Source organism: Nomascus leucogenys, chromosome X (genome assembly GCF_006542625.1).
Source record: "Nomascus leucogenys isolate Asia chromosome X, Asia_NLE_v1, whole genome shotgun sequence".
NCBI lineage: Eukaryota > Metazoa > Chordata > Mammalia > Primates > Hylobatidae > Nomascus > Nomascus leucogenys.
In genome coordinates, this window is record NC_044406.1 from 21,849,938 (window position 1) to 21,877,477 (window position 27,540).

General features: G+C 43.4%; 1 protein-coding gene and 1 pseudogene across 2 annotated transcripts in view; both read left to right on the top strand.

Annotated features, from left to right (window-relative positions):
* Positions 1 to 7,346: 7,346 nt before the first annotated feature.
* Positions 7,347 to 27,540, top strand: part of PTCHD1 (patched domain containing 1) — a 71,724-nt gene continuing 51,530 nt past the window's right edge. Inside the window, exons 1-2 of one of the 2 annotated variants that reach the window (XM_030806990.1) lie at positions 7,347 to 7,490; positions 7,913 to 8,264. In XM_030806990.1, the coding sequence (XP_030662850.1) occupies positions 7,914 to 8,264 (351 nt within the window). In that variant the 5' untranslated portion in view covers positions 7,347 to 7,490; position 7,913. Of the gene's footprint in view, positions 7,491 to 7,787; positions 8,265 to 27,540 lie in introns of those variants that run through there. The other variant, XM_003261147.2, reaches the window with a different exon arrangement.
* Positions 8,968 to 24,411, top strand: LOC115833343 (annotated as a pseudogene).

Consider the following 27,540-nt stretch of genomic DNA (forward strand, 5'->3'; position numbering starts at 1 on the left):
AACCTTGGCACATGAAATGCATAAAAATATTCTTTTCCCATTTTCTATCATTCCTGTAAATTTTCAGCACAATTACTCCTTAAATGCAAGAGATTATATTTTAGAGTCATTTCTAACATTTCTCTTTAAATGTCTCCCTCCTCATACAAACATCACAAGGGTATAAAAGTAATGGACACAATTTGAAATACGATCATATTGGATGAGTGACCCACCGATTTAAATTTATTTTCATCTCAATTAGCCTGGTTTAGAAAAAGATGATCAACTCCTGCATTATATTAGTGAATAGAACTTCTTTAGCTCTAAAATTTTTCTAAAACCAACTTACAAGTGATGGAAGTTGGAAAGGGTAGGGGTAGCTAGGTTGTATCAGATCTGTCCCTGGTGCTGAAAGTGAGCAATGTACCTAAACTCTCCTCCTATAGATGCAGTAGAGGGGAAACTAGTGCGACTTAATGAAAATCCTGAATTGTGCCTTGTTTGCTATTAAGAAAGTGACATTACTCAGGCATCTCCAGAATACAGTGATCATCCTCTTTGACCAAGTTAAAACTTTAGGACCAGCCCAAGGGAAGAAAGAGAAAGGAGACACCAGCCCAGCCCAGTGATCAAAAGGCTGATGCATGCTGAAACACAATTATGTGCCCATTCACTTGAGTTACAGATTAGTCTTTAAATGTATATACACTTTGCTGCTTTCAATGTCCCAAGTGCCTCTAAGTGTTCCTTGTAAAATGTGTCTGAACCAGTATTCCATTCAGCACAGTTTAGCAAAAAGATACTCATTTATAGTTAGCAACATTGCTTTGCATATTAAAATATGCACATCCAATTTAAAGGGTTCCTCTTAAATAAGCACTTCCCATCCATCTTATTTACAGCTCAAATTTCTCATGTGGACTAACAAATATTTTGACTATGTGAAATCAGAATTGTGAACTACTTTTTTAAAAATAACTGATCATTGGTTCTAACAAAATGATTTTAAAAATCATTTGTCTGAATGTGGCAGCATCCTTAGCTTCCTTGAGTGATTTGTGTATTTTACTCTAATAAGCCACTAACATGCATTTACTCAAGCCTGCTCTGTGCTCAATCCTAGCACCAAAGGTCTGAAAGTGAAATCAAAAGGTAAGGTTCTTGGCCTGTAGGAAATTAAAATCTTGTTAAGAGAAAAGGAAAAATACATAATATATATAGATCTATATGAAACATCCGACAACAAAGAAGCTGAAAACAGCAAGCAAGATGCTAACTCTAGGGCTAAAGGTATTCTAAGACCAGGGACCAGCCAGATATCATTTATGATTTCTATGAATCCCACACACTGATGGGACAGGACTTCTCTGAAATTTACCTTATACAGGTTCATCTTTTAATCCTCTGTATTTTCACTCAACTGTTAGACTACAAATTTCTTGAGAGCAGGGAATTCTTTGCTCAATTTCTCCTAGTTGCCAAGCACAGTAGCAACTTGCTCACTGAAATAATTCAAATAAAATTGCTCAGAGTTAATAGAGTTAAATTAATCAATGTTGGTTGTGGCAATCAGAGAAGGTTTATTGGATGTGTGAGCTGGGATTTTGAGAGAACCTTGAAGGAAGGGAGGATTTTGAAAAGTAGAGAGAAGGTATGGCCATGCTTTCTGTTAGGAGAAAAAAGCAAAGCAAAGGTTTAGAGCTGGTCACCTCAACTCACCAGTGGCATTGTGAGCACAGACATCCAGAGAGTGTGTGCCAAAGTGTTTTCCCCTAAATCAGAACATGAAATATGTCTCTTTTGGCCCTGAGTCCTGTGTTTATTCAGGAAGATAATTTTGCATGATTTTTTTCCTTACATCATCACGGATTATTCTTCTAAAAGACTCATGATGCTTTTGAGAGCCTGCTGAGTTGGCAGAACATCCTGAAAGACCCAGACATAACAATTAGCCCACTTTTCAGCAGGGATCATGTACACACAGCAATGTGTTTCTTTATCTTAAGCAAACAATTAAGGCTTGCCACACATGTTTTCTCTGTTCAATTTCAAGTTTAAACTATCTTTAGAAATCTCTTTGGGTACCATTTCAAGGAGTACAGTGTTGCCGTGTGTAAAACAGCTTCTTGGTCAAAACATGGCTGAGACCCAGTAGATGCTTCATGGAGACATCCCCACTCAAGGGAGCTCTGATGTTTGCCAGAGGAGCTTCCCCGCTTTGAAAGGACAATTCTTGTTATACTTTTACCTTCTCTGCATGCGATTCCATTCTCCAAGAAATCTTACGTAGATCTTTTAGGATAGCAGAAACACCCACCACTTGGCAATATGTCAGAACTATTGAGATTGGGATGGTATAAAATAATAAACACACTATACTAAGTGCCACCTTCAATTGCAGCCTCCCAAATATCCTTTGTATTATATCACTTGCTATGCATAGTGATTTCATGGTTGACATAGAACTGTTTAGATTTAAGATACATGCATGAAAATATTTTGTTGTTTCTCAGGCAGAAAATGGTGATGTGATGAAAAGCTAATGCTTGAAACATTTGCTAGACAAGAGCAGGTCTTTTTTTTTTTTGTAACCTTATCAAACCAAATAATCTTTTCTTTGGAATCCCTCCTCCCCATTATGATCAATCTCTCTGGCATATCTGAGCAAGACTGAGCCAAGAAACTGATTCCAAATGTAGCACAGGATAGAAATCCCTGTAAAGTAGGACTAAGTCGGTATTTCATCAAAGAATTTAATCCCTGGGAATGAATGCCCTTGTCCCTTCCAATTTAAAAATTATTAGAAAGGCATTTGTTAGGAGCTGTCTACTTAACATGTAGTGGCAGATATTTGATCCTAAGAAAATAGAGATACAGCCAGAGATTTATGTACAGGATGTTCACCTCAGTGTTACTTATAGTAGTAAAATTTCTAAAAACTAAATGACCAACAACATGGCATAAGTTAAATTAAGGTTCAGCCATATGATGGAATTCTATGCAGCCGTAAAATCTTTTATAGCAATAATAATTGAAATGAGAAACTGTTCATGGGAAATATTTAATGGGAAAAAATGGTTATCAAACAGAATTCTTACTATGATCCTCAATTTTAGAAAAGAAAGTAAATAAACATTGTATATACATTGTCAGTGTCCTCTTGCCAAAGACCACCAGGACCACACCAAGTAGTTGGCCAAACTGGGTTTCCTTCTTGTTGCAGTGAGGAACACACACCATGGAGAACTAAGAGGTGTCTCAAGAAGGGGGTGTTAGAAAGGACTTATAGGATTTGGGCTTGTGTTAAGTAATTTGGGGGAAGGTTGTGGGTTGTGTATATGGGGGGCTTACACCAGATTGGGTGCCATGAGGAAGCAGGGGTAGTTTTATGCCTGAGTGTCTTAATCTTTTTTCTAGAGGGAGAAAAGACTAGAATGAGGCTAAAGCTGTAATTTTTTTTTTTTTTTTTTTTTTTTTTTGAGACAGAGTTTTGCCATTGTTGCCCAGGCTGGAGTGCGGTGGCGCAATCTCGGCTCACTGCAACCTCTGCCTTCTGGTTTCAAGCGATTCTCCTGCCTCAGCCTCGCGAATAGCTGGGATTACAGGCACTGGCCACCGCGCCTGGCTAATTTTTGTATTTTTAGTAGAAACGGGGTTTCACCAGGTTGGCCAGGCTGGTCTCGAACTCCTGACCTCATGTCCCACCTGCCTCAGCCTCCCAAAGTGCTGGGATTACAGGCGTTGAGCCACCGTGCCCAGCCGTAATTTGTTTTTAAAAGACCACAACTGTCCTCATATTAGCCAGGATGACATGCTTCGTCATTTTTTGTGGTTTGGACAGGGTTCATGTTTTGTCTGTTTTCAGATATGATTATGGAGTGGTCCTAATTTTATCTTAAACCATCACAGTTACAGAATGCTCTTATCTGACATTAGTGTTTCAGGAAATGGTTTATGTTCGGTGGGAGAACACCAAACTTGGCTGTGAGTGCCAGGCTAGCTTCTGAACACCAGGGACTGATTTTCTTTTCACACTTGTGTATAGAATAGGATTATAACAAATGTCATTTATTATATGTCTGTGATATTTCAGGCACTGTTATAAGTGCGTTAATCTATTTAATCCTCATAGCAATTCTATGGCGTTGGTACTATTGTTATTCCCATTTGCCAGAAGAGAAAAATTGTGCCATAAAGAAGTAAAGTTACGCATTGTATTTTAGCGAATAAATAGTGGAGCAAGGATTCAACTCAGTGGCTACAGAACCAAAAGCCTCAACTTCTATATTATATTGCCTATGTGTACGATAAATGATCAACCAAGGTTGAAAGGTAATGTGAGTACACCAATACAGGTGTTTTTGTTTCCTTCTTTTTCTTGTATTAATTTTAAATCAGAAAAGGTAATAATTTATTAACGTACTGGTGAAAGCTCTGATCACAAAGTCATTGGCCCAAATGCAAACCCAAGTCATTGGTGGAGGCAACGGTCCCCAGAACCTCTACAAAAAGAGAAGAAAAATCGGGGGGAGGCAACACCCTTCCCGCACTCTTATGTGTGGGCTCTTTTTTCTCTCTCTCTCTCTTTGCCCCCTCTCTCTCTCCTCTCTCCTCTCTCTCCTCTCTCTTTCCTCTCTACTCACTCTCACTCTCTCTGCTGCTCCAAATCAATTTAGACAACACTAACGGGATTGCCTGCAGTAAAAGGTGGCCCAAGGTCCACACTCAGTTGGTTCTGTCTCCAAATTGAAACATACAGGGTAGAAGCTCCTCCAGATATACATAAGGACAGTCAGGAATAGAGTTGGGAGGACTAGAAACAAATGCCTTGGTCCCAAAGGAAAGGCTTTTTCTGTGTGGGAGGACAACCCTCTCGCCCTGGCCAGCTGAGCAATGCAGTTTCTCCCGCTCTAAGATTCAGCCCAGGCACTGAGGGAGGGCACTCCGTTCCTCAGCCCTTGTGAAGGCTGACATTAAAAGGCCGGAAATTCTAGGGACGAGGGCGAACCGAGGTTGGGAGGGAGCCATTCGGAGGGTCAAAGACTTCAGAATGAAAAGAGCTTCGCCAAAATGTTAAAGGCGCCCAAGCAGACCTGTCGGCTGGTTTTCCTTCTCTTACTTTTATCGCTGTGCTGGCATCAGGGCACATGAAACAGCTCTGTTCATTCCCTGTGCAGCGACCGATTTTAGGCCTCCTGAGAAGTGCCCACCCACTAGCTGCCGCTGGCTCAGTCGCAAAGAGCTGGGTTCGCAGTATTTCCCACCGCCACCCCTCCTCCCCGCCCTTCCATCTTTCCGTCTGCCCGGGCTGAGAGCCACGCAGGGCATCCACCCTGTAATTTAGCACCTCGGCTACGCAATGGTGGGTGGTTTCCCAAAGCGCGTGCCCTCGCAGCCACTCGCGCTCGCCTCGCCGCTTGCAGGGGCACAAGTCAATGAGGCTTTTCCCTCCGCGATCATGGTGAATCAGCAAAGCGCTGCAGAGCAGCGGCACCTCCACGAGCAGAAATTAAGATGCTGGGGGAATGGCACGAGTGGAGTGTGGCAGGGGAAATTTCTAGCCCCTTCCAATGTGTCCCTCCCAGGGACGGCGATACTGGGGGAGGGGAGTCAGCTGGAAGCTGCTGGACTTAGGCGTCCCGGGGAGCCTCTGGAAACAGCAGTGTAGGGAATAACGAGGATGAGCACAGAAAGTGGATGAGAAATGGGTGGAAGGATCTAGGGAGCACAAGCAGAGCAGGGCAGCTGCGCCTCAGGGGTGGGCAGCGCAGCAGGAGCAGGTGTTGCTGAGGAAAGGTAGGAAGGAGGGTCCGGTATGGAGGAAGGGAGAAGATCATCAAATAAAGAGGATTTCCCAAACCGCGACTTGCTGTTTTCCAACGTGCAAGTTCCCAAGTTCAGTTTGAGAAGTGAAGGGCCGCTAGGTGTAGGGGAGTCTGGATTGGGAACGTTAGGGAAATGCCTCCACGAGGCGCATTTCCTACCCATTCTCCTCTTTCTTCCCCCACCACTCCTCTTCCTCCTCCTGTCCCTATTCTGTCTTCCTTCAGCTTTGATTAATATGCATGTCTATGCTCCGTAGTGCGGGCCACCGCCTCCTGTTCGACCCCTGGCACTGGGAGGCTGAGCTGTAGCGACCAAAGGCTTGGGATGGGGAGGCTGAGCGCTCAGAGCGCGGAGCCTGAGGACCCCTTGCCGCGCCCTGTATCCCACCCCCCTGGCTGGAGAGAGCGCCTCAGTGACCCAGACTCCGAGATCCCGCTCGGTCTGCGTTGCAGTGGACAGACCCAGGAGCTTGGAGCGCGAAATGAAACGCGCTAAATTGTACCTGTGCGTGGCCGTTCCCGCCGCCGCCGCAGGTCTATCCCGGGGCCGAAGCCGGCGCCCGCCTTCTCGGGGAATTCTCCGGAGGGGGAGTGCGAGGGGAACCACGGTGACTGCCTGCTAGCTCACGGCTGGCGCGCACACGCACACGCCCAACTTTGCCAAGCCGTCGGCGCCCCCTGGGCTCCCCCGCGCCCCCTGCGGCTCAACACGCTCGGAGACCTGTATCTCTCTTGGTCTGAGATAAGGTTCCCTCCACTCTCACACCTTCGCACGTAGGGGAGAGAGGGCGGAGGGAGGCAGAGAAGGGGGTTAACGCTACTGACTCCCTGACCAGCCTTTCTCAAACACTCTACGCCCGCAGGGGCGCCCGCGCCAGCCACGCCGCACCAGGTCCCCCAGACCTGCTGGTGACGACAGAGAGAGGAGGAGGAAGAGAAGGCAGGGCGAAGAACCGGCAGCCAGGGAGCCCCGGAGCTCGGGAGCCCGGGAGCCCAGGCGACGGACAGTTCCATCGACTGACCGTCATCATCAGCACTTTTATTACTAAAGGACTGGGTGGGAGGTTGGGGGGTGTGCAACAGAGCTGGCCAGCCCCAATCCACTCTGGAGCGACCCTAAATAAGAGCCAGAGAGAGATTCTCCACGGATACCTTTTGAGTGGACGTGCTCCAGACACGCACCCGGACCCCGTGGTCCCGCCGAAGCTGCAGTGTTGGGGGTATTGTAAACGGTTCTTATTTGGGAGGAGGCGTGATTTCCACGTTCGAGCGTCTTCGCTCCCCACCCCCTCTCGGCACCAGCCAGTGCGCGCCACCACCTGAGCCTGGCGAGAGCCGGGACGCACGCAGTCTTCAGCCTGCTCCTTTCAGCCTCTGGAGAGACTCGGCTCTGAGCGGGTCCGCCCGACACCCGCCCCCTCCCCCCTCCGGAGAACTCTTTACTTTTTGTTTGGAAAATCGGGGCCATTTCTTTATTTATCTCTGGGTCTTCCCGGAGGAGGGCAGAGAAGGGGAGAGCGAGCTCGGCGGGCCGGGCCGGGGGAGGGGAGCGAAGGGAGGGGAGGGGACTGGGTGTAGCCTGGAATTCTCCGTCCTCGTGTTCCTGGGCTGGCGCGCAGAGTCTCCTGGCTATAGCGCCGTCTCCGCTCCCCGCGCCACCCCGTCGTTGGCCTTGGGGGTCGGGTGAGTGGGGTCATGGCGAGCCGCGGGGGCTACCCCAGGCCCCGCCCGCGCTGAGAGGGGACGCGGCCGCGCGGCGCGGAGCCCCCCGGGCGGGGAGGCGGCGGGCGGTGGGGAGGGCGCACGCGGTAGGGCGGAGTGGGGGCGGCGCAGAGGCCGCCAAGCTGGGGGGCTCTCCGGGAGGGCGCGGCCGCGGCCAGGAGGGCGTGTCTCCGGCCCGAGGGGACCCTCCCGAGGCGCGGCGCGGGACTCCCCGATGGTGGTGCCGCGGCTCCGGGAGAGCTCAGGGTCTCGCCGCCGCCGCCGCCGTCGCCGCCGCCGCGGGCGCCGCTGCCGCCGCCGCCGCCGCCGCCGCCGCCGCCGCCGCCGCCCGAACCCGCGCCGAGCGTGCGCCTCGCCCTCCTCCCGCGCCCGCTCTGCTCTAGGATGCTGCGGCAGGTTCTGCACAGGGGCTTGAGGACGTGTTTCTCCCGGCTCGGCCACTTCATTGCCAGTCACCCTGTCTTCTTCGCCTCGGCGCCGGTGCTCATCTCCATCCTGCTCGGCGCCAGCTTCAGCCGCTACCAGGTCGAGGAGAGCGTGGAGCACCTGCTGGCGCCCCAGCACAGCCTAGCCAAGATCGAGCGCAACCTCGTTAACAGCCTCTTCCCGGTCAACCGCTCCAAGCACCGTCTCTACTCGGACCTGCAGACCCCCGGGCGCTACGGCCGGGTCATCGTCACCTCCTTCCAGAAAGCCAACATGCTGGACCAGCATCACACCGACCTGATCTTAAAGGTGAGAGGGGACGGGTGCGGGCTGACTCCGCCAGCACCGCGGCGGCGGTCGGCTGGCTCTGCGCTGGGGTCCCGGCTGAGAGCGCCACCTCTCCTAGCCCAGGCAGCTGCCGCAGGGACTCTCCTGCACCGCGCGCCCCAGGGCGGCCGACTGGAGCCTCCCAGCCTCCTGGACAGGGAGCGTCGGGGTCCGGGTCCAGCCCTGCCCGCGTCGCCACCACCGCCACCCCCCAGCTGCTGCAACAGTTGGGGCGGCGGCGGCCACAGTGCTGTGGTCGGTGCGCTTGTTTTGGTCGCAGTGGGCTTGGGGGTGGGGAGGCTTTGGGGTAACTGGGCCAGGAAGGAGCAGAACGAGAGAAGACATTCTGTAAAGTCCTACTACTTGAGAACAAAATACTATGCTTCGAGGGGATTCCGAGATCCCCCTCCCTGTGCTCAGTTTTGTTTCTCCCTTTTTCTGGCCCCCCGGAGTGTTTGGGGAACGGTTGTTGGTGGGGGAGGTTGGGAAAGGACAAAAGAATGTGAGGCGGGATGGTGAGGAAAATGCCTCCCACCACCCAGAAAGAAGTGTGGTCTCTGGCGAGGACAGGGGGCTGCCCTGCTGCTCTCTTCTCCGGAGCGAGGTAGCCATCTCTATCTTCTAGGGTATGAAATTATGTTTGTAATTCGCAGTTACTTCGTCTTTCACAGCAGCTCCTCAAGAAATGCCAAAACTTTGTGGGAAAAGAGGGAACCGATCAATCCACTTTTATTTGGGTGCATCTGAGCATGGGGGTGAGGGGCAAAGCCAGAAGGGTGAGAACAGAAGCCAGGCTGTGTGGCCCCGAGAAGAGCACAGGAAACCGAGCAGCTGGTTAGAGGGTGACACTCGCAGAAACCGGTTGTGCCATCAGCTTGAGGTGGGAATTTGATGTGGAAAGTGAGGTTAAGGTGGTAACTTTCAGGAAGTTCCTAAGAAAAGCAGAGGAGTGAGGACTAGAGATGGAAAAGTGGAGACCTCATGAGAGAAAAGGCAAGATAGGTGAGAATGTTCCATCTGAAGCCCTGATGGGGACTGTGGAGCTTGTTTACTTAAGGTTCTCCTTTGGGGAGGGCAGACAAGAACCAGTCCCAGCTGGGACTCTGGTGCAGAGGGATGGAAGGTGATGGTTTTGTGTGAGTCTCTAGTCCAGATCTGGTACTAGAGGCTGGTTAGATTTCTAGTCTGCTTATCCCAAGGGGAGTCTGCCGGGAAACCTGGGGAACTCTTTGCTCTTCTTTTCCTCTACAGGTAATAGTTTATCCCTGGAGACAAGCTAATTTCCATCCATTATTTTCCTATGTCCGTTTGTTGACATGTTATCAATCAGCAATTAGTAATGAGGGGAATCTGACTAGGGGCTCAATGGAATTAGGATCTTCCCACGCTGAGTGGCTCATGATATTTTTAATGGCACACAAATCACACATTTACTCATCACAGAATCTTAATAACATTAATCCCGAGATGTTTGTTTTTCTCATGATTAGACTTCCAGGGTCAAAGTGGTTTTTTGTTTTTTTTTTCTCAATACTTTAGTGACTATATTTTGGGACACAGATAAATACTGCTCCAAAAGCTTTCACAAGAAAACACGTAGTAGATTCATCATGGGCATAAGGAAACTGTAATTTAACCAGTTCTGACAGTTAGAAATGCCCCATCTTTTGATTGATGATCTACTAAATGATATTTCTCTTTTTGTGTTTTTTTCAAGGTGATCTTTCCATTGCCTTTTTCCCCCCCTCACAAACCATCACACCATTGTGACAGGCAGTCACCAGTTACAGTCACTCTCAAGGTTAATGAGACATCAACAAGCACATCAGATCTCTTTTCAACTGGATTACTTCTTCCCTATTTGATTTTGATCAGTTCAGGACAGAAAAGAGTGTTATAGGAGAAGGTTGAGACTGGAGAGACAGAGGCTTCGCTTTGCCTCCATGTCTAAAGGGCAACTTTAAAGGACAATGGTCAAATCAGTGGATTGTTTTAAGAAGTGGGATGGTTTTTCATCTTCTAGGTGTCTGAGTAAAATCAAAACCAAGCCTAACAGTGGTCCAAACTTATTTCTAGCTGATGTCTCTCTGGTCAAATGAGTTCATACAGCTTATAAAAATCCAGACTTACGAAACCAAGGAATTAACTGTCTTCAATTTTAAATTATATGTTTAATTTTTTCTTTCTGCATCCAACCCCTACTTTTGGTAGGTATGGAGCCAGGGGACAGGAAGAGATGGACCTTCATTAGTCATGGTAATGTAAAGTGTGGGAGTGAGCACTTACTTTTTTAAATATTTTTTTCCATTTAGAGACATGATGACTTGTCCTTTACAAAAGGTGTCAGGAGTGAAAGAATCACTGTTATTGTTGTTACTAGTGTTATTCTGATACTTCGTTACTGGCATCAAGGATAGCATTGACAGTTAACACTACACAACACCGAACAGTCCCTGCCGGTTTTATGGCGTCACATTTGAAATGAAGTGAAGTGGACACAGCATAAGCAGGTCTGAGGCTTTTTCAGACCCCGGTACAAAACTGAGGAGGTGACTTGTAGGGCTGTGTAGGGTGTTGCTTCAAGCAAGAAGAGTAGACCCATTCTCTCCTCTTAATGTTTTGGGATTGTACCTGTGCAGTGAAGTAGATCCTTCTTGGGATATTGGCCCCACTATTTGCTGACAAAAAAAAAATAGACTGGGAGGGAGTGATGACAGAAAACGAAAAGCCAGGTTGATGTTTTTAAATGTAATTGAGAGTATTACAGAAAAATATCGGTATTTGAAAATCCAGCTGATCTGGTTGGGAGGAGCTTTCTCGAATTTGCGCAAATGATATGATTACCATACTCTGATCACTGTAGCGTAGAAGTTGACCCCACACTGTGAGGCATGACTCCCCCTAGCATTGGTTTCCCCTGAAGGCTACAGGGCAAAGATGCAATATTAGGCAAAAGTGGGTAGGACCTGCTGGTGTTGACAAGGGCTCATGCTGTAGTTTCTGAACCTCTTTAAATAAATGCTGCTCTTCAAATGTCTTCTTTTGCCTAGAAAATTAAATTTAGCTGATTATATCTTGTAACAGAAAATCCATGATGTTCATCTCAAAGCAAATTTCAAAGTAGGGCCTCACAAGCTTTTATGGATACGTTTCTTTGCGATCACCTAAAATGAAGTGTAAGTAGGTCCCTTTGAGAATTGATCCAGGCTGGTAACAAAGCAATTCTTTATTTATTCCAGAATCATCTATGTAAAGTGAAGAATCAGTACAGCCCAGTACTTATGATAATGACATCATCTTTATAGGACTTTATAGGTTATAAATATACAGTATGTTTAAATACAGTAAATTAGGAAAAATGCTATATCCCATTTTACATATGAGAAAACTACTTCTTAGAAGTTAACTGACTTGTCCATGGGAAAAAAAATAAGACTAGAACCTGGACTGGACTGGACCCAGGGTTTTGGACTCCAAGCCCAGTGTTCTTTTCATTATAATTTACTTTCATATGATACACTACTGGAATGATTTAAAATGTACATTTTTGTTATCCAAATGAAGTACAGTTGACCAAAGTTTTATATCCCATCCCATCCAGTTGTTCTAATAGTGGTAATTGGATCATAAGAATATTTTTCTTAACTGATTATGTCTAGTGTCAATTAAAATCCACATACAGAAATTCCAAATGCCCAAAGTAAAGCATAAGATATTTATAATTAACAATATACAAGGATAGAAAGAAGATTTTATTGGAAAAAAAAAATCTCTGGATGATTGAATGTAGCTGCTTCCTGATTGAGTGCTGCTCATTGGCAGGGTCCAGGTTGATTGAACTTTAGTTCCTTACACAGTCCCTGGCACATAATAGGTACTCAATAAATACTTGTTGAATAGACCCTCCCTAGTTTACTCAGACATTTATGTGATAAGTTAAGGAAAATTCCATAAAAACAAATTTGAAATGTGTTTGCATAGTGAGATTTTTATTTTTACAACTCTACAGACAGTTTCTAGGATTCTTTGTTTGCAAGATATCATTCTTCCCTCCTTGACAACCCTCGTAGTGATATCAAAACATATTTCAGTTTGAAAATTGGGTAGGGGAATTGCCTTTGTACAAAGTCCTCTTCTTCAGGGGAAACTCAGAATGTTTTATTCCAAACCACGGGAAGGACGCATCTTCACATAGCAAACATTCTTCCATTTCCTAGGAGATCTCATTTCATTCAAATATCAAGTTTCTGTTTCACTTAAACCTTTTATGTTTAAATACATTAAATAGAATTAAGTTGCAAACAAGGTTAATAAAATCTAACTTGAAGTTATTTACTTCAGGCTTTCCAAGAAAGGCAGCATAACTGCTAGCTCGGAGTCACAAAGACTGGGTAGCTAGATCAAGATCACAGTTTTTCCAAATGCTGTCTCAACACTTTCAATCATTATAGGAATCACCATCATTTCTTCCTCTACAATCTAAGGATCAGCAAATTTCAGCCTATTTTTTAACGTAGACTGAGTTTTTACAGTTTTAAAAGATTATAAACACAACAAAACAAAAACCAAGAAGGCTATATAGCAGAAATTGTGGCTCACGAAGCCTGAGAAATTTGCTATCTATACGTTAAAAGTTCCTATGTTGTATTCTAAAATTTCATGACTAGAGCACTTTCAAGAAGTTAATAATGTTAATCTGTAAGGCAGTAGTTCTCAACCGGGGCTGACTGTGCACCCACCCAGGGGACATCTGGCAATGGCTGGAGACATTTTTGGTTCTCACAACTTGGGGAAGAGGCATGTGCTACTGGCATCTAGTGGGTAGAGGCCAGGTTTGCGGCTAAACATCCTGTGATGCACAGCATAGCCCCCACAACAAAAAAATTACTTAACCCCAAATGTTAATAGTGCCAAGGTGGAGAAACTCTCTGCTTTGCATGTTTCTTTTGTTTTTTAAAGATTCTTTTTTTGCTATATTGATTATGTAAAATGAAAAAATGCCAAAGAGAAGTTCACAGAGCTCTGGGGACAAATATTATGACCTCTAAGGTGATGCTCTCTTGGGCAGTTGAGCAGAGACCAGATTTTCCGGTGTAATCTTCCCCAAAATGCGGTTATCTGGCTCTCTTCGATAGCTCTGCCCCTTCAGGTCTAAATCCCACCTGCTGTAGAGGAGCCCAAGAAACTGAATGTAGTATAACTGCTTGAATGGCGAAGTGGCTAAGCTGACACTGGCCTTTGAGACTTGTCCATTACTAGAGTGCCCATTATTGGCATGCCTTAAGCATCAGTCAGTAGCAGTTGCCCACTTAGGTGGGGCTTCTTCTGACAGTGTGTAAGACCCCAATGTGAGCAGCGGCCTGAGGAGGCAGGAGGCAGTGCTTTGTTGCCTATTCCAGCCTCTCTGCTTTTCCAAGTATAAAATGACAATAGAAGAGCTTGCATCTAAGAAACACGGAATCAAAGAACCTTGGGTTTAGAAGGCACCTTAAAGGTCATCTCCACAGAGGCTAATGCTAGAATCTTCTCTTAGCATCTCAGGGTGCTTTGTTTGGTGACAGGTGCTATGAAGCCTTGGGCAGTCCGGTCCCTTCTGGTGAGTTTTATCCAAGTGGCAGATACTCTTAGAAAAGATTGAGCCTGGGCCTGAAAAGGCAGCATTTGTGCATTTGCTGGGTCAGTCAATTGACTTTTACTCTTTATTTTTGTACTAGGGGAAAATTAAGGAGAGACTGAGATCGGTTTTCATTCTCCTTTCATTTCGTAGGTAGTGTATCCAAATAATCTAAGCACAGTCTCATCCTAGGGTTGTCTGACTTTTAAGCACATTTCATTTGTGTGATTAGTATGTCAGATGCCCACTTGTCTCATTTAGATTTGGGGAGCAGCCTTTTAATTCTCCATTTAGGTACACATTTGAGACAAACTTTGATTAAACTGAAATTTAGATATAAAACCTTAGGGGGAGAGGAAGCCCACCTTTGTAATAACTCATGGCATCTTGATAGATGCCATATTAGAGTTAGGGAAGGATGATTATATTTTAAATGACCACAAAAACTGAGCCTCTCAGGATTCACCAGACCTATAAACCTCACAGGACAGTCAAGCATTGAACTGATGACTCCTTACAAATATGAGAAGGAGAAGTAAGCTAACAGAAGTTATTTGTTTTCTACCTGAGTGTTTCCAGTCCCTTGGCACAAGAGCCAGGGAAATGTGAGATGCTGGTGAGCTGATCAACTTTGACTTTGTGGGATGTGCCATCTGGTACCTGATTTCGGGGCTCAGTGTGAGCCCCAAGTGATACTTGAGATAGGCTTAAAGCAGACCTTTGAAGTCACCTGCTTGATAGCACATCACAGCAAGCAGGCCTGTCTGCAGCACTGCCTGTGTCTCCGCCACATACCCGGAAGGCCACAGAACTACCGAGGAATCCTGCCAGACTGATTTAATGACCAGCAGGGGAGGTGAGTAATCGCTAACCTTTAAAAGACAAGAAAAGAAAAAAAAGGAAATCAACACCAGTTGTTATTTCTTACGGGAAGCCCTGAATAATATGTTGTGCTTGCAACTTCAGAATTCATATTTTGAACAAAAGGAGGCAGTGAGGAAATAGAAAAAGCTATTTTTATCTTCTTGCTCTCTAAGAAATCCTCTTGAGAATATTGTTTCTGCTATTTTGAAAGATCCCCATTGTTAGGTCTTCCACTTTAGGTTTAATTCATAGGCTTCAAGTACAGTTAAGATGATTTATTTAAGTGCAGTTGGTTATCTTGGGAGGTGATATCAGAAAAGGCTGATAGGGGAGTGGGGAAGTAAAACAGTGAGTAGCAGAAAGCCAATCAAGAGAGTATTATTAAGCAAGTGTCTACTGTGGGCAACTGGGGCTCAGTCTCACTAGGGAACTCTGGGAGACACTGTAGAATGTGTTGGAGAAATCTCAGTTGTGGATAAAGAAGCTGAATATTTTTTCCCCAACTCCAGCCATCATCGGCTGATTCAACTGCATTTAGGAACATTAAATTTCTGGCATTTTCTTATGCTGTGTTTCTCCCTATATATATATATATTTTTTCTTTTTTTTTAAAAAAGAATTGGGTACAGAGCTACAGGTGTTTATAGCAAGCAACCTTAGCATGGAGAGGTGAGTGTGAGCTGAGAATATACGGGTGGGACCCTGAGAGCATCTGCCCTAAGGGTCTTATATTCATCTAGAGTTATGCATCTGGAGATTTAGGGCCCCGTTTCTAGGGAATGGATATTCATCCCTTTACTCAACAAGATGGCTATGACCCTGTCTCCATGAAGCTTACAGTTAAGAATCATCCAGCATAGCTATTTAGTTATTCTCAAGTTTGACAAGTGCCAGTGGATGCTGGTAAAGATGACTCCAAACAGGGCCTAGACACCAACAGGATGCGTGGTCTTAGATGCCAAACCTCTATATTTGAGAGGCACATATTCATTCTCACCTTTATGAATACAGAAGTCTGCAGGCCCCCATCTTCACACATCTACTTTTGTTGTTCTCCCTAAAAGTGCCCTCCCTCCTCTTTTTAAGGACCAGTTCACATGCCTCCTACTTTATGAGGCTTTCTCAGATTCATGGCTTCTTCTCTCCCTTAAATCTATTGGGCTTTCATTCTTATCCACATTCTTTAATGCAGAGCTGTAGACTCTTATGTAATTTGCTATATTGTCATGTGATCATTTCTCTTAAGAGAGATAATGAACTCTTCAGGGGCAGGAACAATGTCTGACACTGCCAAATCTCTCCTAGAGCCTAGCATAATGTGGAGTTTGCAGCAGGTGCTTAATAAATTGTTACTGGTTTATAGCTTGTAAGATGGAAAATGTGCTCTGCCTCCCTATTGATTTATTTTGGTCAAATATAATTTTGCCTGGTAGCATGACCATGTGATTTCTTTTGCTCTATATTCATTTTTCATCCTTGACAAATCTTGGTTTCAAACTTGTTGATAAGCAATAACCATCCATTCTGTTTCCAGATCTGCTGCCATTTATATAAGGAGAAATTCTTAGAAAACCAAATATCTGACGACCTTCTCTGGTCCAAGCACAGTTTGGGAGGGTATAAACTTGACCTCAGTCCCCATTCAGTGGTCCATTTCCATGTCGGAGGGTGGAGCCCTGTGCAGTTCCCAGTGAGCACCCTGGAAACCAGGTCCCCACACTACACATTCTCTTATTTACTTAAAAAGTCTCAAAACATTGGCCACACCCATATTCAAATGTAAATAGGAAACACACTTAAAAGAAAAAATCAAGGACAAATGGTTTTCCTGACCATAGCACCAGTGTTCAGGAGATCACCATTCTGATGTTGCTCAGTCTCCCTCTTCTTAAAAGTTAGCCCAGAGTAACAGACAGTATTGTTCTAAAAGGCAAACTTAAAAAAAAAATGATACTTCTACAAAATCAGCATATTTCTGTGAGTTTCATGGAAACACTAAAACTGCTAATTTTTCAGCGTGGAAGATACAGATTCCTTTACCCATTCCTCCATGAGGCTCTCCTGCTGTCACTAATACCATGGCTTTGTCAATTCTTTCTAATTGTCTCAAGAAAAAAAAATGCATCTCTACTATAGAGCTGTCATTATAAATGCTCAAGAACATTTTGCGATATTTATACCTTAATTGTATGAGGTTTGAGTTGTTGGATTTTGTTTTTGTTCTTGTGGTATAGGCAAGTAGTCATACTGAGTAAAGATTGTTTGATTGATCTCAGACTTTCTAAAATGCACACACATCACCTAGGCATCTTGCTAAAATACAGACTGATTCAGAGGGTCTGGGGTGGGACCTGCAAGTCTGCATTTCTAACAAGATCTGACGTGATGCTGATGCTACAGATCAGCAGAACACACTTTGAGTAGCAAGGCTCAAATTTAACTGTTGAAAACAGAAAACTGGATTTAGAATCAGGAAAGCCAAGTTCAAGTTCCAGTTCTCCTAAGTATGTATCTTTGGGCAAGTCACCTAACCTCCCTGAGAAACAGGTTCCTTATTTGCACTGAGTGTAACAGCATCTCCTTCACCCACTTAAGGTAAAGATAGAATGAGATAAAGTATGTGAAGGCACTGTGTAACCATAGCCTTCTGTAAAGTGTGTTATCATTACTACTATTTACTTTGAAAATGACTGCTATTTCCTCACATGTGCCAGCTCTTTCAAAGCCATTATTGCCTGTTGAGTAAATACACATGTAGCCACGTTTTTCTTTGATCCAACAGGCAATAATGGGTGCTCAATCTACATTCAATACTCATATTGCCAATTTGTTGGTCTTTAATGACTCCATCTGAGTCATTACAGACAATTGGATTCAACCTACTGCTGAGCATGCAGCTCCTCTTCCTGCAGAAAGTTCTTAGGCAGGCAGAGCTGCAGATGGGGATGGGTGCATTGCATTCCAGCACACCAACGTGGTTCCTCTTCATGCCTGATGAGGCTTTGCACACAAAAAAAAGCCTTCACTTCCTGCCCAGGGAAGTGCCTTTTGAATTAAAACTTCTGAGAAGCTGCGGGCTCTGGTTTCAGGGCTCTCCTCACCACATCTCACAGCACAGCATGCCAAAGAGGGATTCTCCAGTGATTTAGGTGAGAATGTTGATCATTCTCCTCTCTTACTGAATTTACATGACTACAGTGTTTCCCTGGGAAATCTTGTCCACATAAGTAGATCTGCAAGCACTTCATAGGGAAGAGTGTCATAAGAATTGCCAGAGATCAGGAGCACCAGGCAAAGTGATAATTGTAAAGTCCTCTGAAACTGGAATGTTGCAAAATTTTGCAGACTGTGAATTTTGATCATTTAGTTCAGTGTGCTTCCCCACCTACCCCTTTAGAAAATTTCTTTTTATAGGATCCCAAAAGAAATCCACAATTATTCAGGCTCCACATCAAATCCACCAAAGAAGATTCCTCTGCCTATCTGGTTCTCTATCCCTAATCTCTTCAAACAAAATTAACCTCTGCGTAAGTGAGGGTTAGCAGTACTTCTCAAACTTTGTACTTCTAAATTCCCTGGGAATTTCAGCATGCAAATTCTGATTCAGTAGGTCTGAGGCAGTAGCACTGACATTCTGCACTTCCAACAAGCACCCAGGGATGTTGATGCTACTGGACTGCAGACAGCATTTTGAGTAGAGCAGTAGATTAGTGGATCTAAGGAACCTTGCTGAACCTTTGTATATCCTGACTACTCAGTTCTAATTAATTGCCTCTATAAGCTAAAGTAGTGGCTCTCCAACTTGAGCAGATAGGCATTGGAGAACTTGTTCAAAATAGATTGTGGTCTCCACCCCAGAGAGCTTCTGAGTCAGTAGGTCTGGGGTGGAGCCTGAGAATTTGCATTTCTAACAGATTCGCAAGGTGATGCTGTTCTTGCTGGTCCAGGGACCACACTTTCAGAACCACTGCTATAAAGTATCCTAGAAATTAGCTACCAGTATTACTTCCAAAAATGCAGTCTCTCTCTGTGGAATCTGGCCAATAAGATACAAGTAGGATGAAAAAGTTGTTTGCTCAGCACTTAATTCTGAATGATGCTATAATAGCTCTTCTACAAAGGGTATTAAATAAATCTGAATAGCTGAAGTTTGCACTGTAAGGCAAGCATGTTGAACAGAGGGCCATACTCTACTGCCTGTCTCCTGGTGTTGGAATTCAGGAGAAAGGGGCTGAATAGAGGAAAGGACACCCTGAGATGGAGGAAGAGAGATACACCTTCCCCACAATACACACACACCATGGATGTTGTTGCTACCACCTCCACATATGGGATTGCCAAAGCTTTTGTTCTTCCAAAGACTTCCCATACAGGGTCATCTGCCATTTGCCTTCCTTTAAAACAAACCAGATGGTACAGCAGGCACAAATAGGAGCTACATGCTGCATTTCTGAGATAGGGTCCCAGTACTGTGGTCCTGTTAAAGAAAAAGTTACTCAAAACCCTTGTTAAAGAATGATAAGGCAGAGTTTATTCAGCAGGAGCCACTAAGATAGTATAGGGACTACTGCAGTGGGGTTTTGCAGTTGGGGAGAGATCCGACCCACTCTGAACATGACAAGGAAGAGTGGGAATTTATAGCCAAGGAGCAGGATGGGGTCAGTGGATAGAACATTATTAAGAGGAAACATCGGGGGAAGGGGCAGATTCTGGCTAAACCAATCCGACAGGATTCTTGCTGAAAGCTGGCCAGGATGATCAGATATCATCTGAGAGATGGTCAGAGATGAAGAATTTGGTCAGATATCTAGAATGATCAGATACAAAGGGTGGGGGATTATGGTTAAATGGATTTAGAAGAAGTCTTCTTAAAGTTGGATGATGTAAAGACAGAAAAGGACATCTGAATGCCAAGGGTTAGTTGGGAAGAAGGTTCAGAGGAGCCTGACTAGAGTTTGGTAAAGGAAGAGTCGTCAGTTGTCAGAGGTGAGGTGTCCACAGGGAGGACCCTGGCAGCTAATGTTCAGTGTCAATTACTGTTTGATGTCAAGTGCTGTCAGAGAGAGGTGACAGTTGCAACCAAAATTCAGTGGGTACCAGTTTGGGCAGAGTGGAAAAAGCATCGCTTTAGAACGCAAAGTTTTGTGTTTGAGGCTGTGAACTATTAATGTGTCCTTGATCAATTCACTTAACCTCTCTGGGAGGTCTCAATTTCTTCATCTATAAAATGGGATCAGCAATATTATCATTGTGAAATCCACCCAGTGTTCTCCATTAACAAATGCTTACTCTCCAGGAGAATGGACTTGCCAGAGCACGATTCTGAAACGTTATCCTAGGTTCTTTCCCATTTCAGCTCCCTTCAGCCTTTCTGCCTTACCTAAGAGTTGGTGGGGAGAGAGTCAACAGGGGTCAGGGATTCAAAGAAATCAATTTGAAGCACTATAGCCAGGGAAGGGAATAGAAGACAGGAAAAAACTATACCACTAGAGAAATACTTGTGAAGGTCACAGGTCTACTAAAAGACTGAGATTTCATTGGAAGATTATATAGCAATTTCCCCTTACCACACTTTACTACCACATCAGCAGAGCTGCAGTTTAATAATAGTGGATTACAGCTGAAAGAGCAAAAAGACACAGACCCTCTCTGAGGAGAAGTATGTGGGAAAATCCAACGTAAACAAGAGAGACAAAAACAAGGACAGTAGAGGAAATTAAACTTCTGGTACCTATAGCTACAACAAACATTAAATACATTCTGACCCCTAGATTAACATAAATCTTCCCTGTAAAGTCCTATTATCTTAGTTCGTATTAACTGATATAACATGTCTAACCTTGAAGAAAAAATTACAAGGCAAGCCAAAATAAAATATATATACTCTGAAGAGACAAAGGAAACATCAAAACCAGACTCAGATATGGGAATTTAAATTCAATACCAGACAGGGAATTTAAAGTAACTATGAAGGCCAGGCGAGGTGGTTCATGCCTATAATCCTGGCACTTTGGGAAGCCAAGGTGGAAGGATAGCTTGAGGCCAGGAGTTCATAACCAGCCTGGGCAACATAGCAAGAGCCCGTCTCTACAAAAAAATTTAAAAAATATTAACAGGGCATGGTGGTACATGCCTGTAGTCCTAGATTCTTGGGAAGCTGAGACAGGAGGGTCATTTGAGCCCAGGAGTTTGAGGCTGCAGTGAGCTTTGATTACACCACTACACTCCAGCCTGGGTAACAGAGTGAGATCCTGTCTCAAAAAAATAAAGTAACAATGATTAATATGTTAAGGGCTTTAGTGGAAAAAGTAGACATCAGGACCACATGGGTAATGTAAGCAGAGAAGTGGAAACTCTCAGAATGAATCAAAAGGAAATGCTAGAGATAAACACTGGAACAGAAATGAAGAAAGGCTTTGATGAACTCATCAGTAGACTTAACTGCCAAGGAAAGAATCAGTGAGCTTGAATACAGGGCAATAGAAACGTCACAAACTGAAACACAAAGAGTTAAAAGAGAAAAAAAAATCGCAAACGGAACATCTAAAAATTGTGAGACAGGGTTATCAAAATATATGACATACACATAATTGGAATACCAGAAGGAGAAGAATGAAGCAGAAGACGTTTGAAGTAACAATGGCCAAAACTTTCCAAAATTAAAGACACCAAACCACAGATCCAGGTAGCTCAAAGAACACCAAGACAGATAAGTACTCATAAAACCACACTTAGGTGTATCATAATCAAACTACAGAAAACCAAAGACAAAGAGGAAGTCTTAAAAGAAGCCAGGGTTGGGGGGACACCTTATATATAGAGGAACAAGGAAAAGAATTACATTAGAGTTATCAGAGAAAAAATTGCAAGAAGAGAATGAAGATAAATAGTTAAAGGGTTAAAAGAAAAAAAATCAACCTAAAATTCAATAGCCAGCAAAATTATGCTTCAAAGTGAAGGAGATATAACGACTTTCTCAGACAGAAACTGAGTGAATTCATCGCCAGCAGTCTTGTCCCGCAAAAAGTGTTATAAGAAGTTGCTCAAGAAAAAGGAAAATTATATAGGTCACAAACTCAGATCTATATAAAGAAGAGTATTAGAGAAGGAATAAATGAAGCTAAACTAGCTGAACTAAAATATTTTTATTTTTCTTACTCTTAATTGATCTGAAACATAACTTCATTTAAATCAATAGCAACAATATATTGGATGATTATAACATGGATAAGTGAAATGAATGGCAGCCATGTCGCAAGGCATGTGAGGGAGGAATTGGGAATACCCTGTTATAACTGCACCACATATAAAGCAGTATTGTTTAATGGTGAATTTAAATTAGGTATAAATGTATATTGTAAGTGCTAGGGCAACCACTAAAAATTTTTTTAAAGAAGTAAAATTGATATACTAACAGAGGAGATAAAATGCTCAATTAAAAGCAGAGAAGGCAGAAAAAGAGGAGGTAAAAAAACAAGAACAAATGCAAAAAAAAACAAAAAACTGAGAACAGTTACCACCATGGCAGATATTAATCTAATTATATCAATAATCACTTTAAGTGTGAATGGTATAAATATACGAAGTAAAAGATGATGACTGTCAAAGTGGATTATGGAAAAAAAAAGACCTAACTCTATATTGTCTATAAGAAACCCACTTTAAATAGAGTCATACAGTTAAAAGTAAAGGGATGCTAATTCTGCTAACCAAGAGAAAGCTAGAGTAGCTATGTTCATTTCAGACGAAGCTAACATCAGAACAAGAACAATTATCAGGAATAAAGAGGGGTATTACCTAATTATAAAGGGATCAATTCTCCAAGAAGATACAACAATCTTAAATATGTATATACTTAACAACAGAGCATTAAAATACATGAGGCACGAACTGATAGAACTGAAAGGAGAAACAGACAAATCCACTATTATAGTTGGAGACTTCAACATTCCTCTGTCAGTAATGGATTAAAAAAAAAACAGGCAGAAAATAAGTAAGGATATAGATAATCAGGACAGAGTAAGGGACAGCATGGCTACTACTCTGGGAAGATACATGATCCAACTCTAATAAGGGTACCTCTTACAGAAGTGTAGGGGTTAAATAGGAGAAGCAAGACACTGGAGACAGGGAGATGCCATCTGTGCACCCAAGGAGCTGTTGTAAGTCTGCAGGCAGAAGGCTTGGAATACAATAGCTGCAGAAAGAGAAGAAAGGACATAGATCAGACCACCATTTTCCAAAATGTGTTCTAGGAAAGCTCCCTTTAGTGCTATAAAAAAAAAAAAAAAAAAAGCTCTGTGGCCAAATAACTTTGGCAAACAATAGATGTGGTACCCCCATATCAGATCCTCATATTGCATGCACATTATCATAGTAAAAGCTCTAAAAGTTCCTCTGTAACGAAACCTATTTAACTCTGTCCAGTTTGGCATTTCTCAAATCTATTTGAGATGAATATTTTTTACTTTTTTGGTGGCCCCTATCAACATCCCAAGAATCCAATGTGCTTCAGAACATACACTGAAAATACCAGCCCAAAGATTGGGAGATAGAATTCATAAGACTTCAAGATCATTGGATCTGGGAGTCATCAAAGGGAAAAGGGTGACAGTGGCTTAGAAGTTTCCCAGCTGGGTGAGTAGAAAGAGGATGATGCTGTGTTAACCATTACAGGAAACAGGTGGAAGAACAAATTTGGAGAAAAGGATTCAGCTGTTATATATATGCCAGTTGCAATACTCCCATACCATTTATTTGCAAATCTTCAGGAGGCAGATGGAAATTAAGATCCGGAGTTTGAAGAAGAGGTAAAGTGTTGAAGTGAACTGGAGATTGGTCAGTGTAAAGGTGACAAGTCAAATCATGGAGGTGGAATTCATTGCCTGCGAAGAATATATTCTGTTATGACAAGATCAGAAGTGCCAATGACAGTCTTGAGTAACATCAAATTTACAAACAGGCAAAGGTAGAGAAGTCAGAAGAACACTGAGAAAGCTAGGTCGAAAGACAGGAGGAGAAGAAAGAGTTGAGTCATGTAATTCATTATGGGAGAAAAAAAGGGTTTCAGTCAAACTACAAATATTTACTGAGTACCATTGATTGCCGGGCATATAGTAGAGGATGCAGCAGTGAAGAAACCATGCTCAGGCTTTACCAGAGCCTGCTGGATTCCCATGAAAATATGGATTCCATTTTCATGGGAATCCAGTAGGCTCTGTCTACTTTTCCTATCCTGATTCAAATGGGATGCCAGTATGACAACTCCTATGATTTGTCATGAATGGGAAACCAAGTGCCATCTTCAAAATTTCAGGTCTTAAATCTGGAGGAGGAAGCCAATATCCCTTTGGAGCCATGAATATTGTCCAAACTCCATCTGTTGCTCAGATGGGAATTTCGGTGGAATCACTGGACAGTATGGCTCACCAGACTCCTGTAGGTAATGCTGTATCCTCAGTTGACTCATTCACTCTGTTCACACAAAAGATGTTGGACAACTTATACAATTTTGCTTCATCGTTCGCTGTCTCTCAGGCCCAGATGACACCAAGCCTATATGAAATGTTCATTCTGCAAAGTGTGTTTCTGAAATGGTATGAAAACTTTCAAAGATGACTACCACAGAACCCTCTCTTTTGGAAAACATAATTTGAATAAAATGATTTTTAATGGATTCTGAAATTTGTCATGTTTTGAAGATAACTGACTCCATTTAAAAGTATGAAGTCAAAGAATCATGAAACCTAGGTTTAAAAACTTCTTAGTGACTGAATATTACTTAAAATCTTTATTAAAAGTTAAAAACATTGAAAACTGAAAAAAAATGCTTAACCATCTCAAGATATTTTTAAGTACTCCCTTGACTTTTTATTATTGACTTAACTGTGTGCGTCTGCTCAGAGTTTAAGGAAATGAAGATTTAAAAAGTAGCCATTGAATTTTTCTTAGAACTCATTGTTGAGTTTTGGTTCAGCGCTAGGATAGAATCTAGACTGTAGTGGTTTGAGAAGTGAGTGGGAGGTGAGGAAATAAAGTTAGCAAGCACAAATCACCCTTTGAGGTATAGTTGGAGACATCAAATGTAAAGGGTTTATTAAAGAAGGGGAGATGTGGCAGAGGGTGGAAAGGACATGGGGTTAATTAGGCCTTTTTTAAAATATGGAAGAGACATGAACATATTTTAAAGCCCATGGGAAAGAATTAGTAGAGTTTGAGGACATGGGCGAAGAAGGAATAAACTGTACTAGAAAGAAGGAAAGGAAAGATAAAACCCAGTGAAAGCAATTGACCTTAAAAAGAGAGAGAGCCATGCCCTTGATTTTCACAGGAGGGCAAGAAGGGGAGTAGGTTTAGGTATTTATATGGTGGCAGCAAGTTGGTAATTCCCATCTGGCTGGGGTTTGCTCTGGAAGATAGAAAACAAGGTCAGCAGCTGAAAATGAGTCTTGTCGAGTGCTAAAGAAAGAACATTCTAATATCTGTCAGCTTGGCGACCAATTGACAAGGGAATGAGAAGAGGCTAAGTCCTAATGTGGAAGCAATCTCTTTTACAGAATTTGAGTATGAAAGCAAAGGGACAGTCTCTCCTTCCCTTTTATCTCAAGATGAGCAAAAGTATAGAGAAGAAATTGAAGTGGAAGTTTGTTGAGAGAGTTCACATAGGGTATATTTAAATTTCAGAAGAAGAATATGGATTATAAAGTAAGAAAGAATTATTAACTCCAAGAATTATTTGGCATTTGAATAGCTCATCAGAGGAGACTGGAATGATCTAGAATGGTTTAAATAGAGGTTGGGGTGGTGTGACCTCCGAGGATCACACAGCCTTTAAATTTCATCACATATCGCAGTGGTTCTCCACCCTGGCTACGTATTAGAATCACCATAGTAACTCAAATATACTGTACCCAAGCCTTAAACCCATGGATTCTCATTTCATTGGTCTAAAAACAGTGGCCTACTCCAAATATAGTCCACAGATTGGCAGCATCAGTGGCACTGGCAATCGCGTGGGACCCTATTAGAACTGCAGACTCTCAGGGTTCACTCAGACCTACTAAATCAGAATCTGCATTTTAACAGGATCCTTAGTTGATTTGTACACATCTTAAAGTCTGAGAAGTGCTAGACTAAAGCATGGTCTAAAGTGGGGCCCAAACTTAGGTACTTATTTGAAGCTCCCCTAGGAAATTCTAATGCATGGTTAGAGTTAGGAACTGCTACTAGATAGAAAAAGAGATCATTTTACAATTGTATTAAGCACATATGATAAAATCTCATTGTATTCTATATACACACAAAAAAGAATGCATGTAAAAACTGGTGAAATCCAAATAAGGCCTGTCACACTGACCAAAGTCAGTTTTGTGGTTTTGGTAATTTACTATGGTGATGAAAGATATTAGGGGAAGCTGAGTAAGGGATACATGGGAGCTCTAAACTAATTTGCAACTTCTCATGAGTCTTAAATAAAAAGTTTTTTTGAAAAAATTTAAGCTAGGCCAGGCACAGTGGCTCATGCCTGTAATCCCAGCGCTTTGGGCGGCCGAGGCAGGCGGATCACCTGAGGTTGGGAGTTCAAGAGCAGCCTGACCAACATGGAGAAACCTCGTCTCTATTAAAGAAAATGCAAAGTTAGCCGGGTGTGGTGGTACATGCCTGTAATCCCAGCTACGCGGGAGACTGAGGCAGGAGAATCGCTTAGAACTCAGGAGGCGGAGGTTGCTATGAGCAGAAATCGCGCCACTGCACTCCGGCCTGGGCAACAACAGCAAAACTGTGTCTCACAAAAAACAAAACAAAACAAAACAAACAAACAAACAAAAGAAACGTAAGCTAAGAGAGCCTGCCTAAGATGAAGGGCAGCTGCTTTCCATCATCATCTACGATGTACACAGGTTTGTGCCATCGAAACATAACCTCAGCTTGTTTTACACACACACACAGAAACACACAACTTTCTTCTCAATCCCAAAATTTGAAGTACGCAATTATATATATATATATATATATATATATATAAATATAAAGAAATCCTCAGGAAGCTGGGCTAGAATGGCTTGGGAAACAAGGTGAAATTTTTTTTTTTTTTTGAGATGGAGTCTCGCTCTGTCTCCCACGCTGGAGTGCAGTGGCACGATCTCAGCTCGCTGCAACCTCCACCTCCCAGGTTCAAGCTGTTCTCCTGCCTTAGCCTCCCGAGTAGCTGGGACTACAAGCACCTGCCACCACGCCCAGCTAAATTTTGTATTTTTAGTAGAGACGGAGTTTCACCATCTTGGCCAGGATGGTCTCGATCTCTTGACCTCGTGATCAGCCTGCCTCAGCCTCCCAAAGTGCTGGGATTACAGGCGTGAGCCACCGCACCCGGCCAAAATTCTTATTTTTTTTAACTGCTGCTAGCCATTCTGCATATTTCAGAAAGCCCCTCCCAAGTTGTTTCCTAAAGTCCACCCAGACATTGTTCCCATCTTTCCCCAGGGAGATCTTTCATTTTGTGTAGGTTTGCTTTTATTAATGTAAGGCTTTTTGGGGGGAAGGGGTCGGGAGGAGCCAGCCAATTGCTGCAACAGGTATGCAGTGTGGGTGCTCCTACTCCCCGCCCACTGGGGCAGCAGGGCAGCAGGCACAGCAAAGCTTCCTCAGCAGTCACTGCTAATAGACTCCAAGATTCCACGGAAAGTATCCTGTGAGTACACACCCTACCCTCAGATTCACACGTTGAAAGCAGCCAATGACTGACAGACTGTCTTTTACAGGGTGAACTGCCAAAGCCCA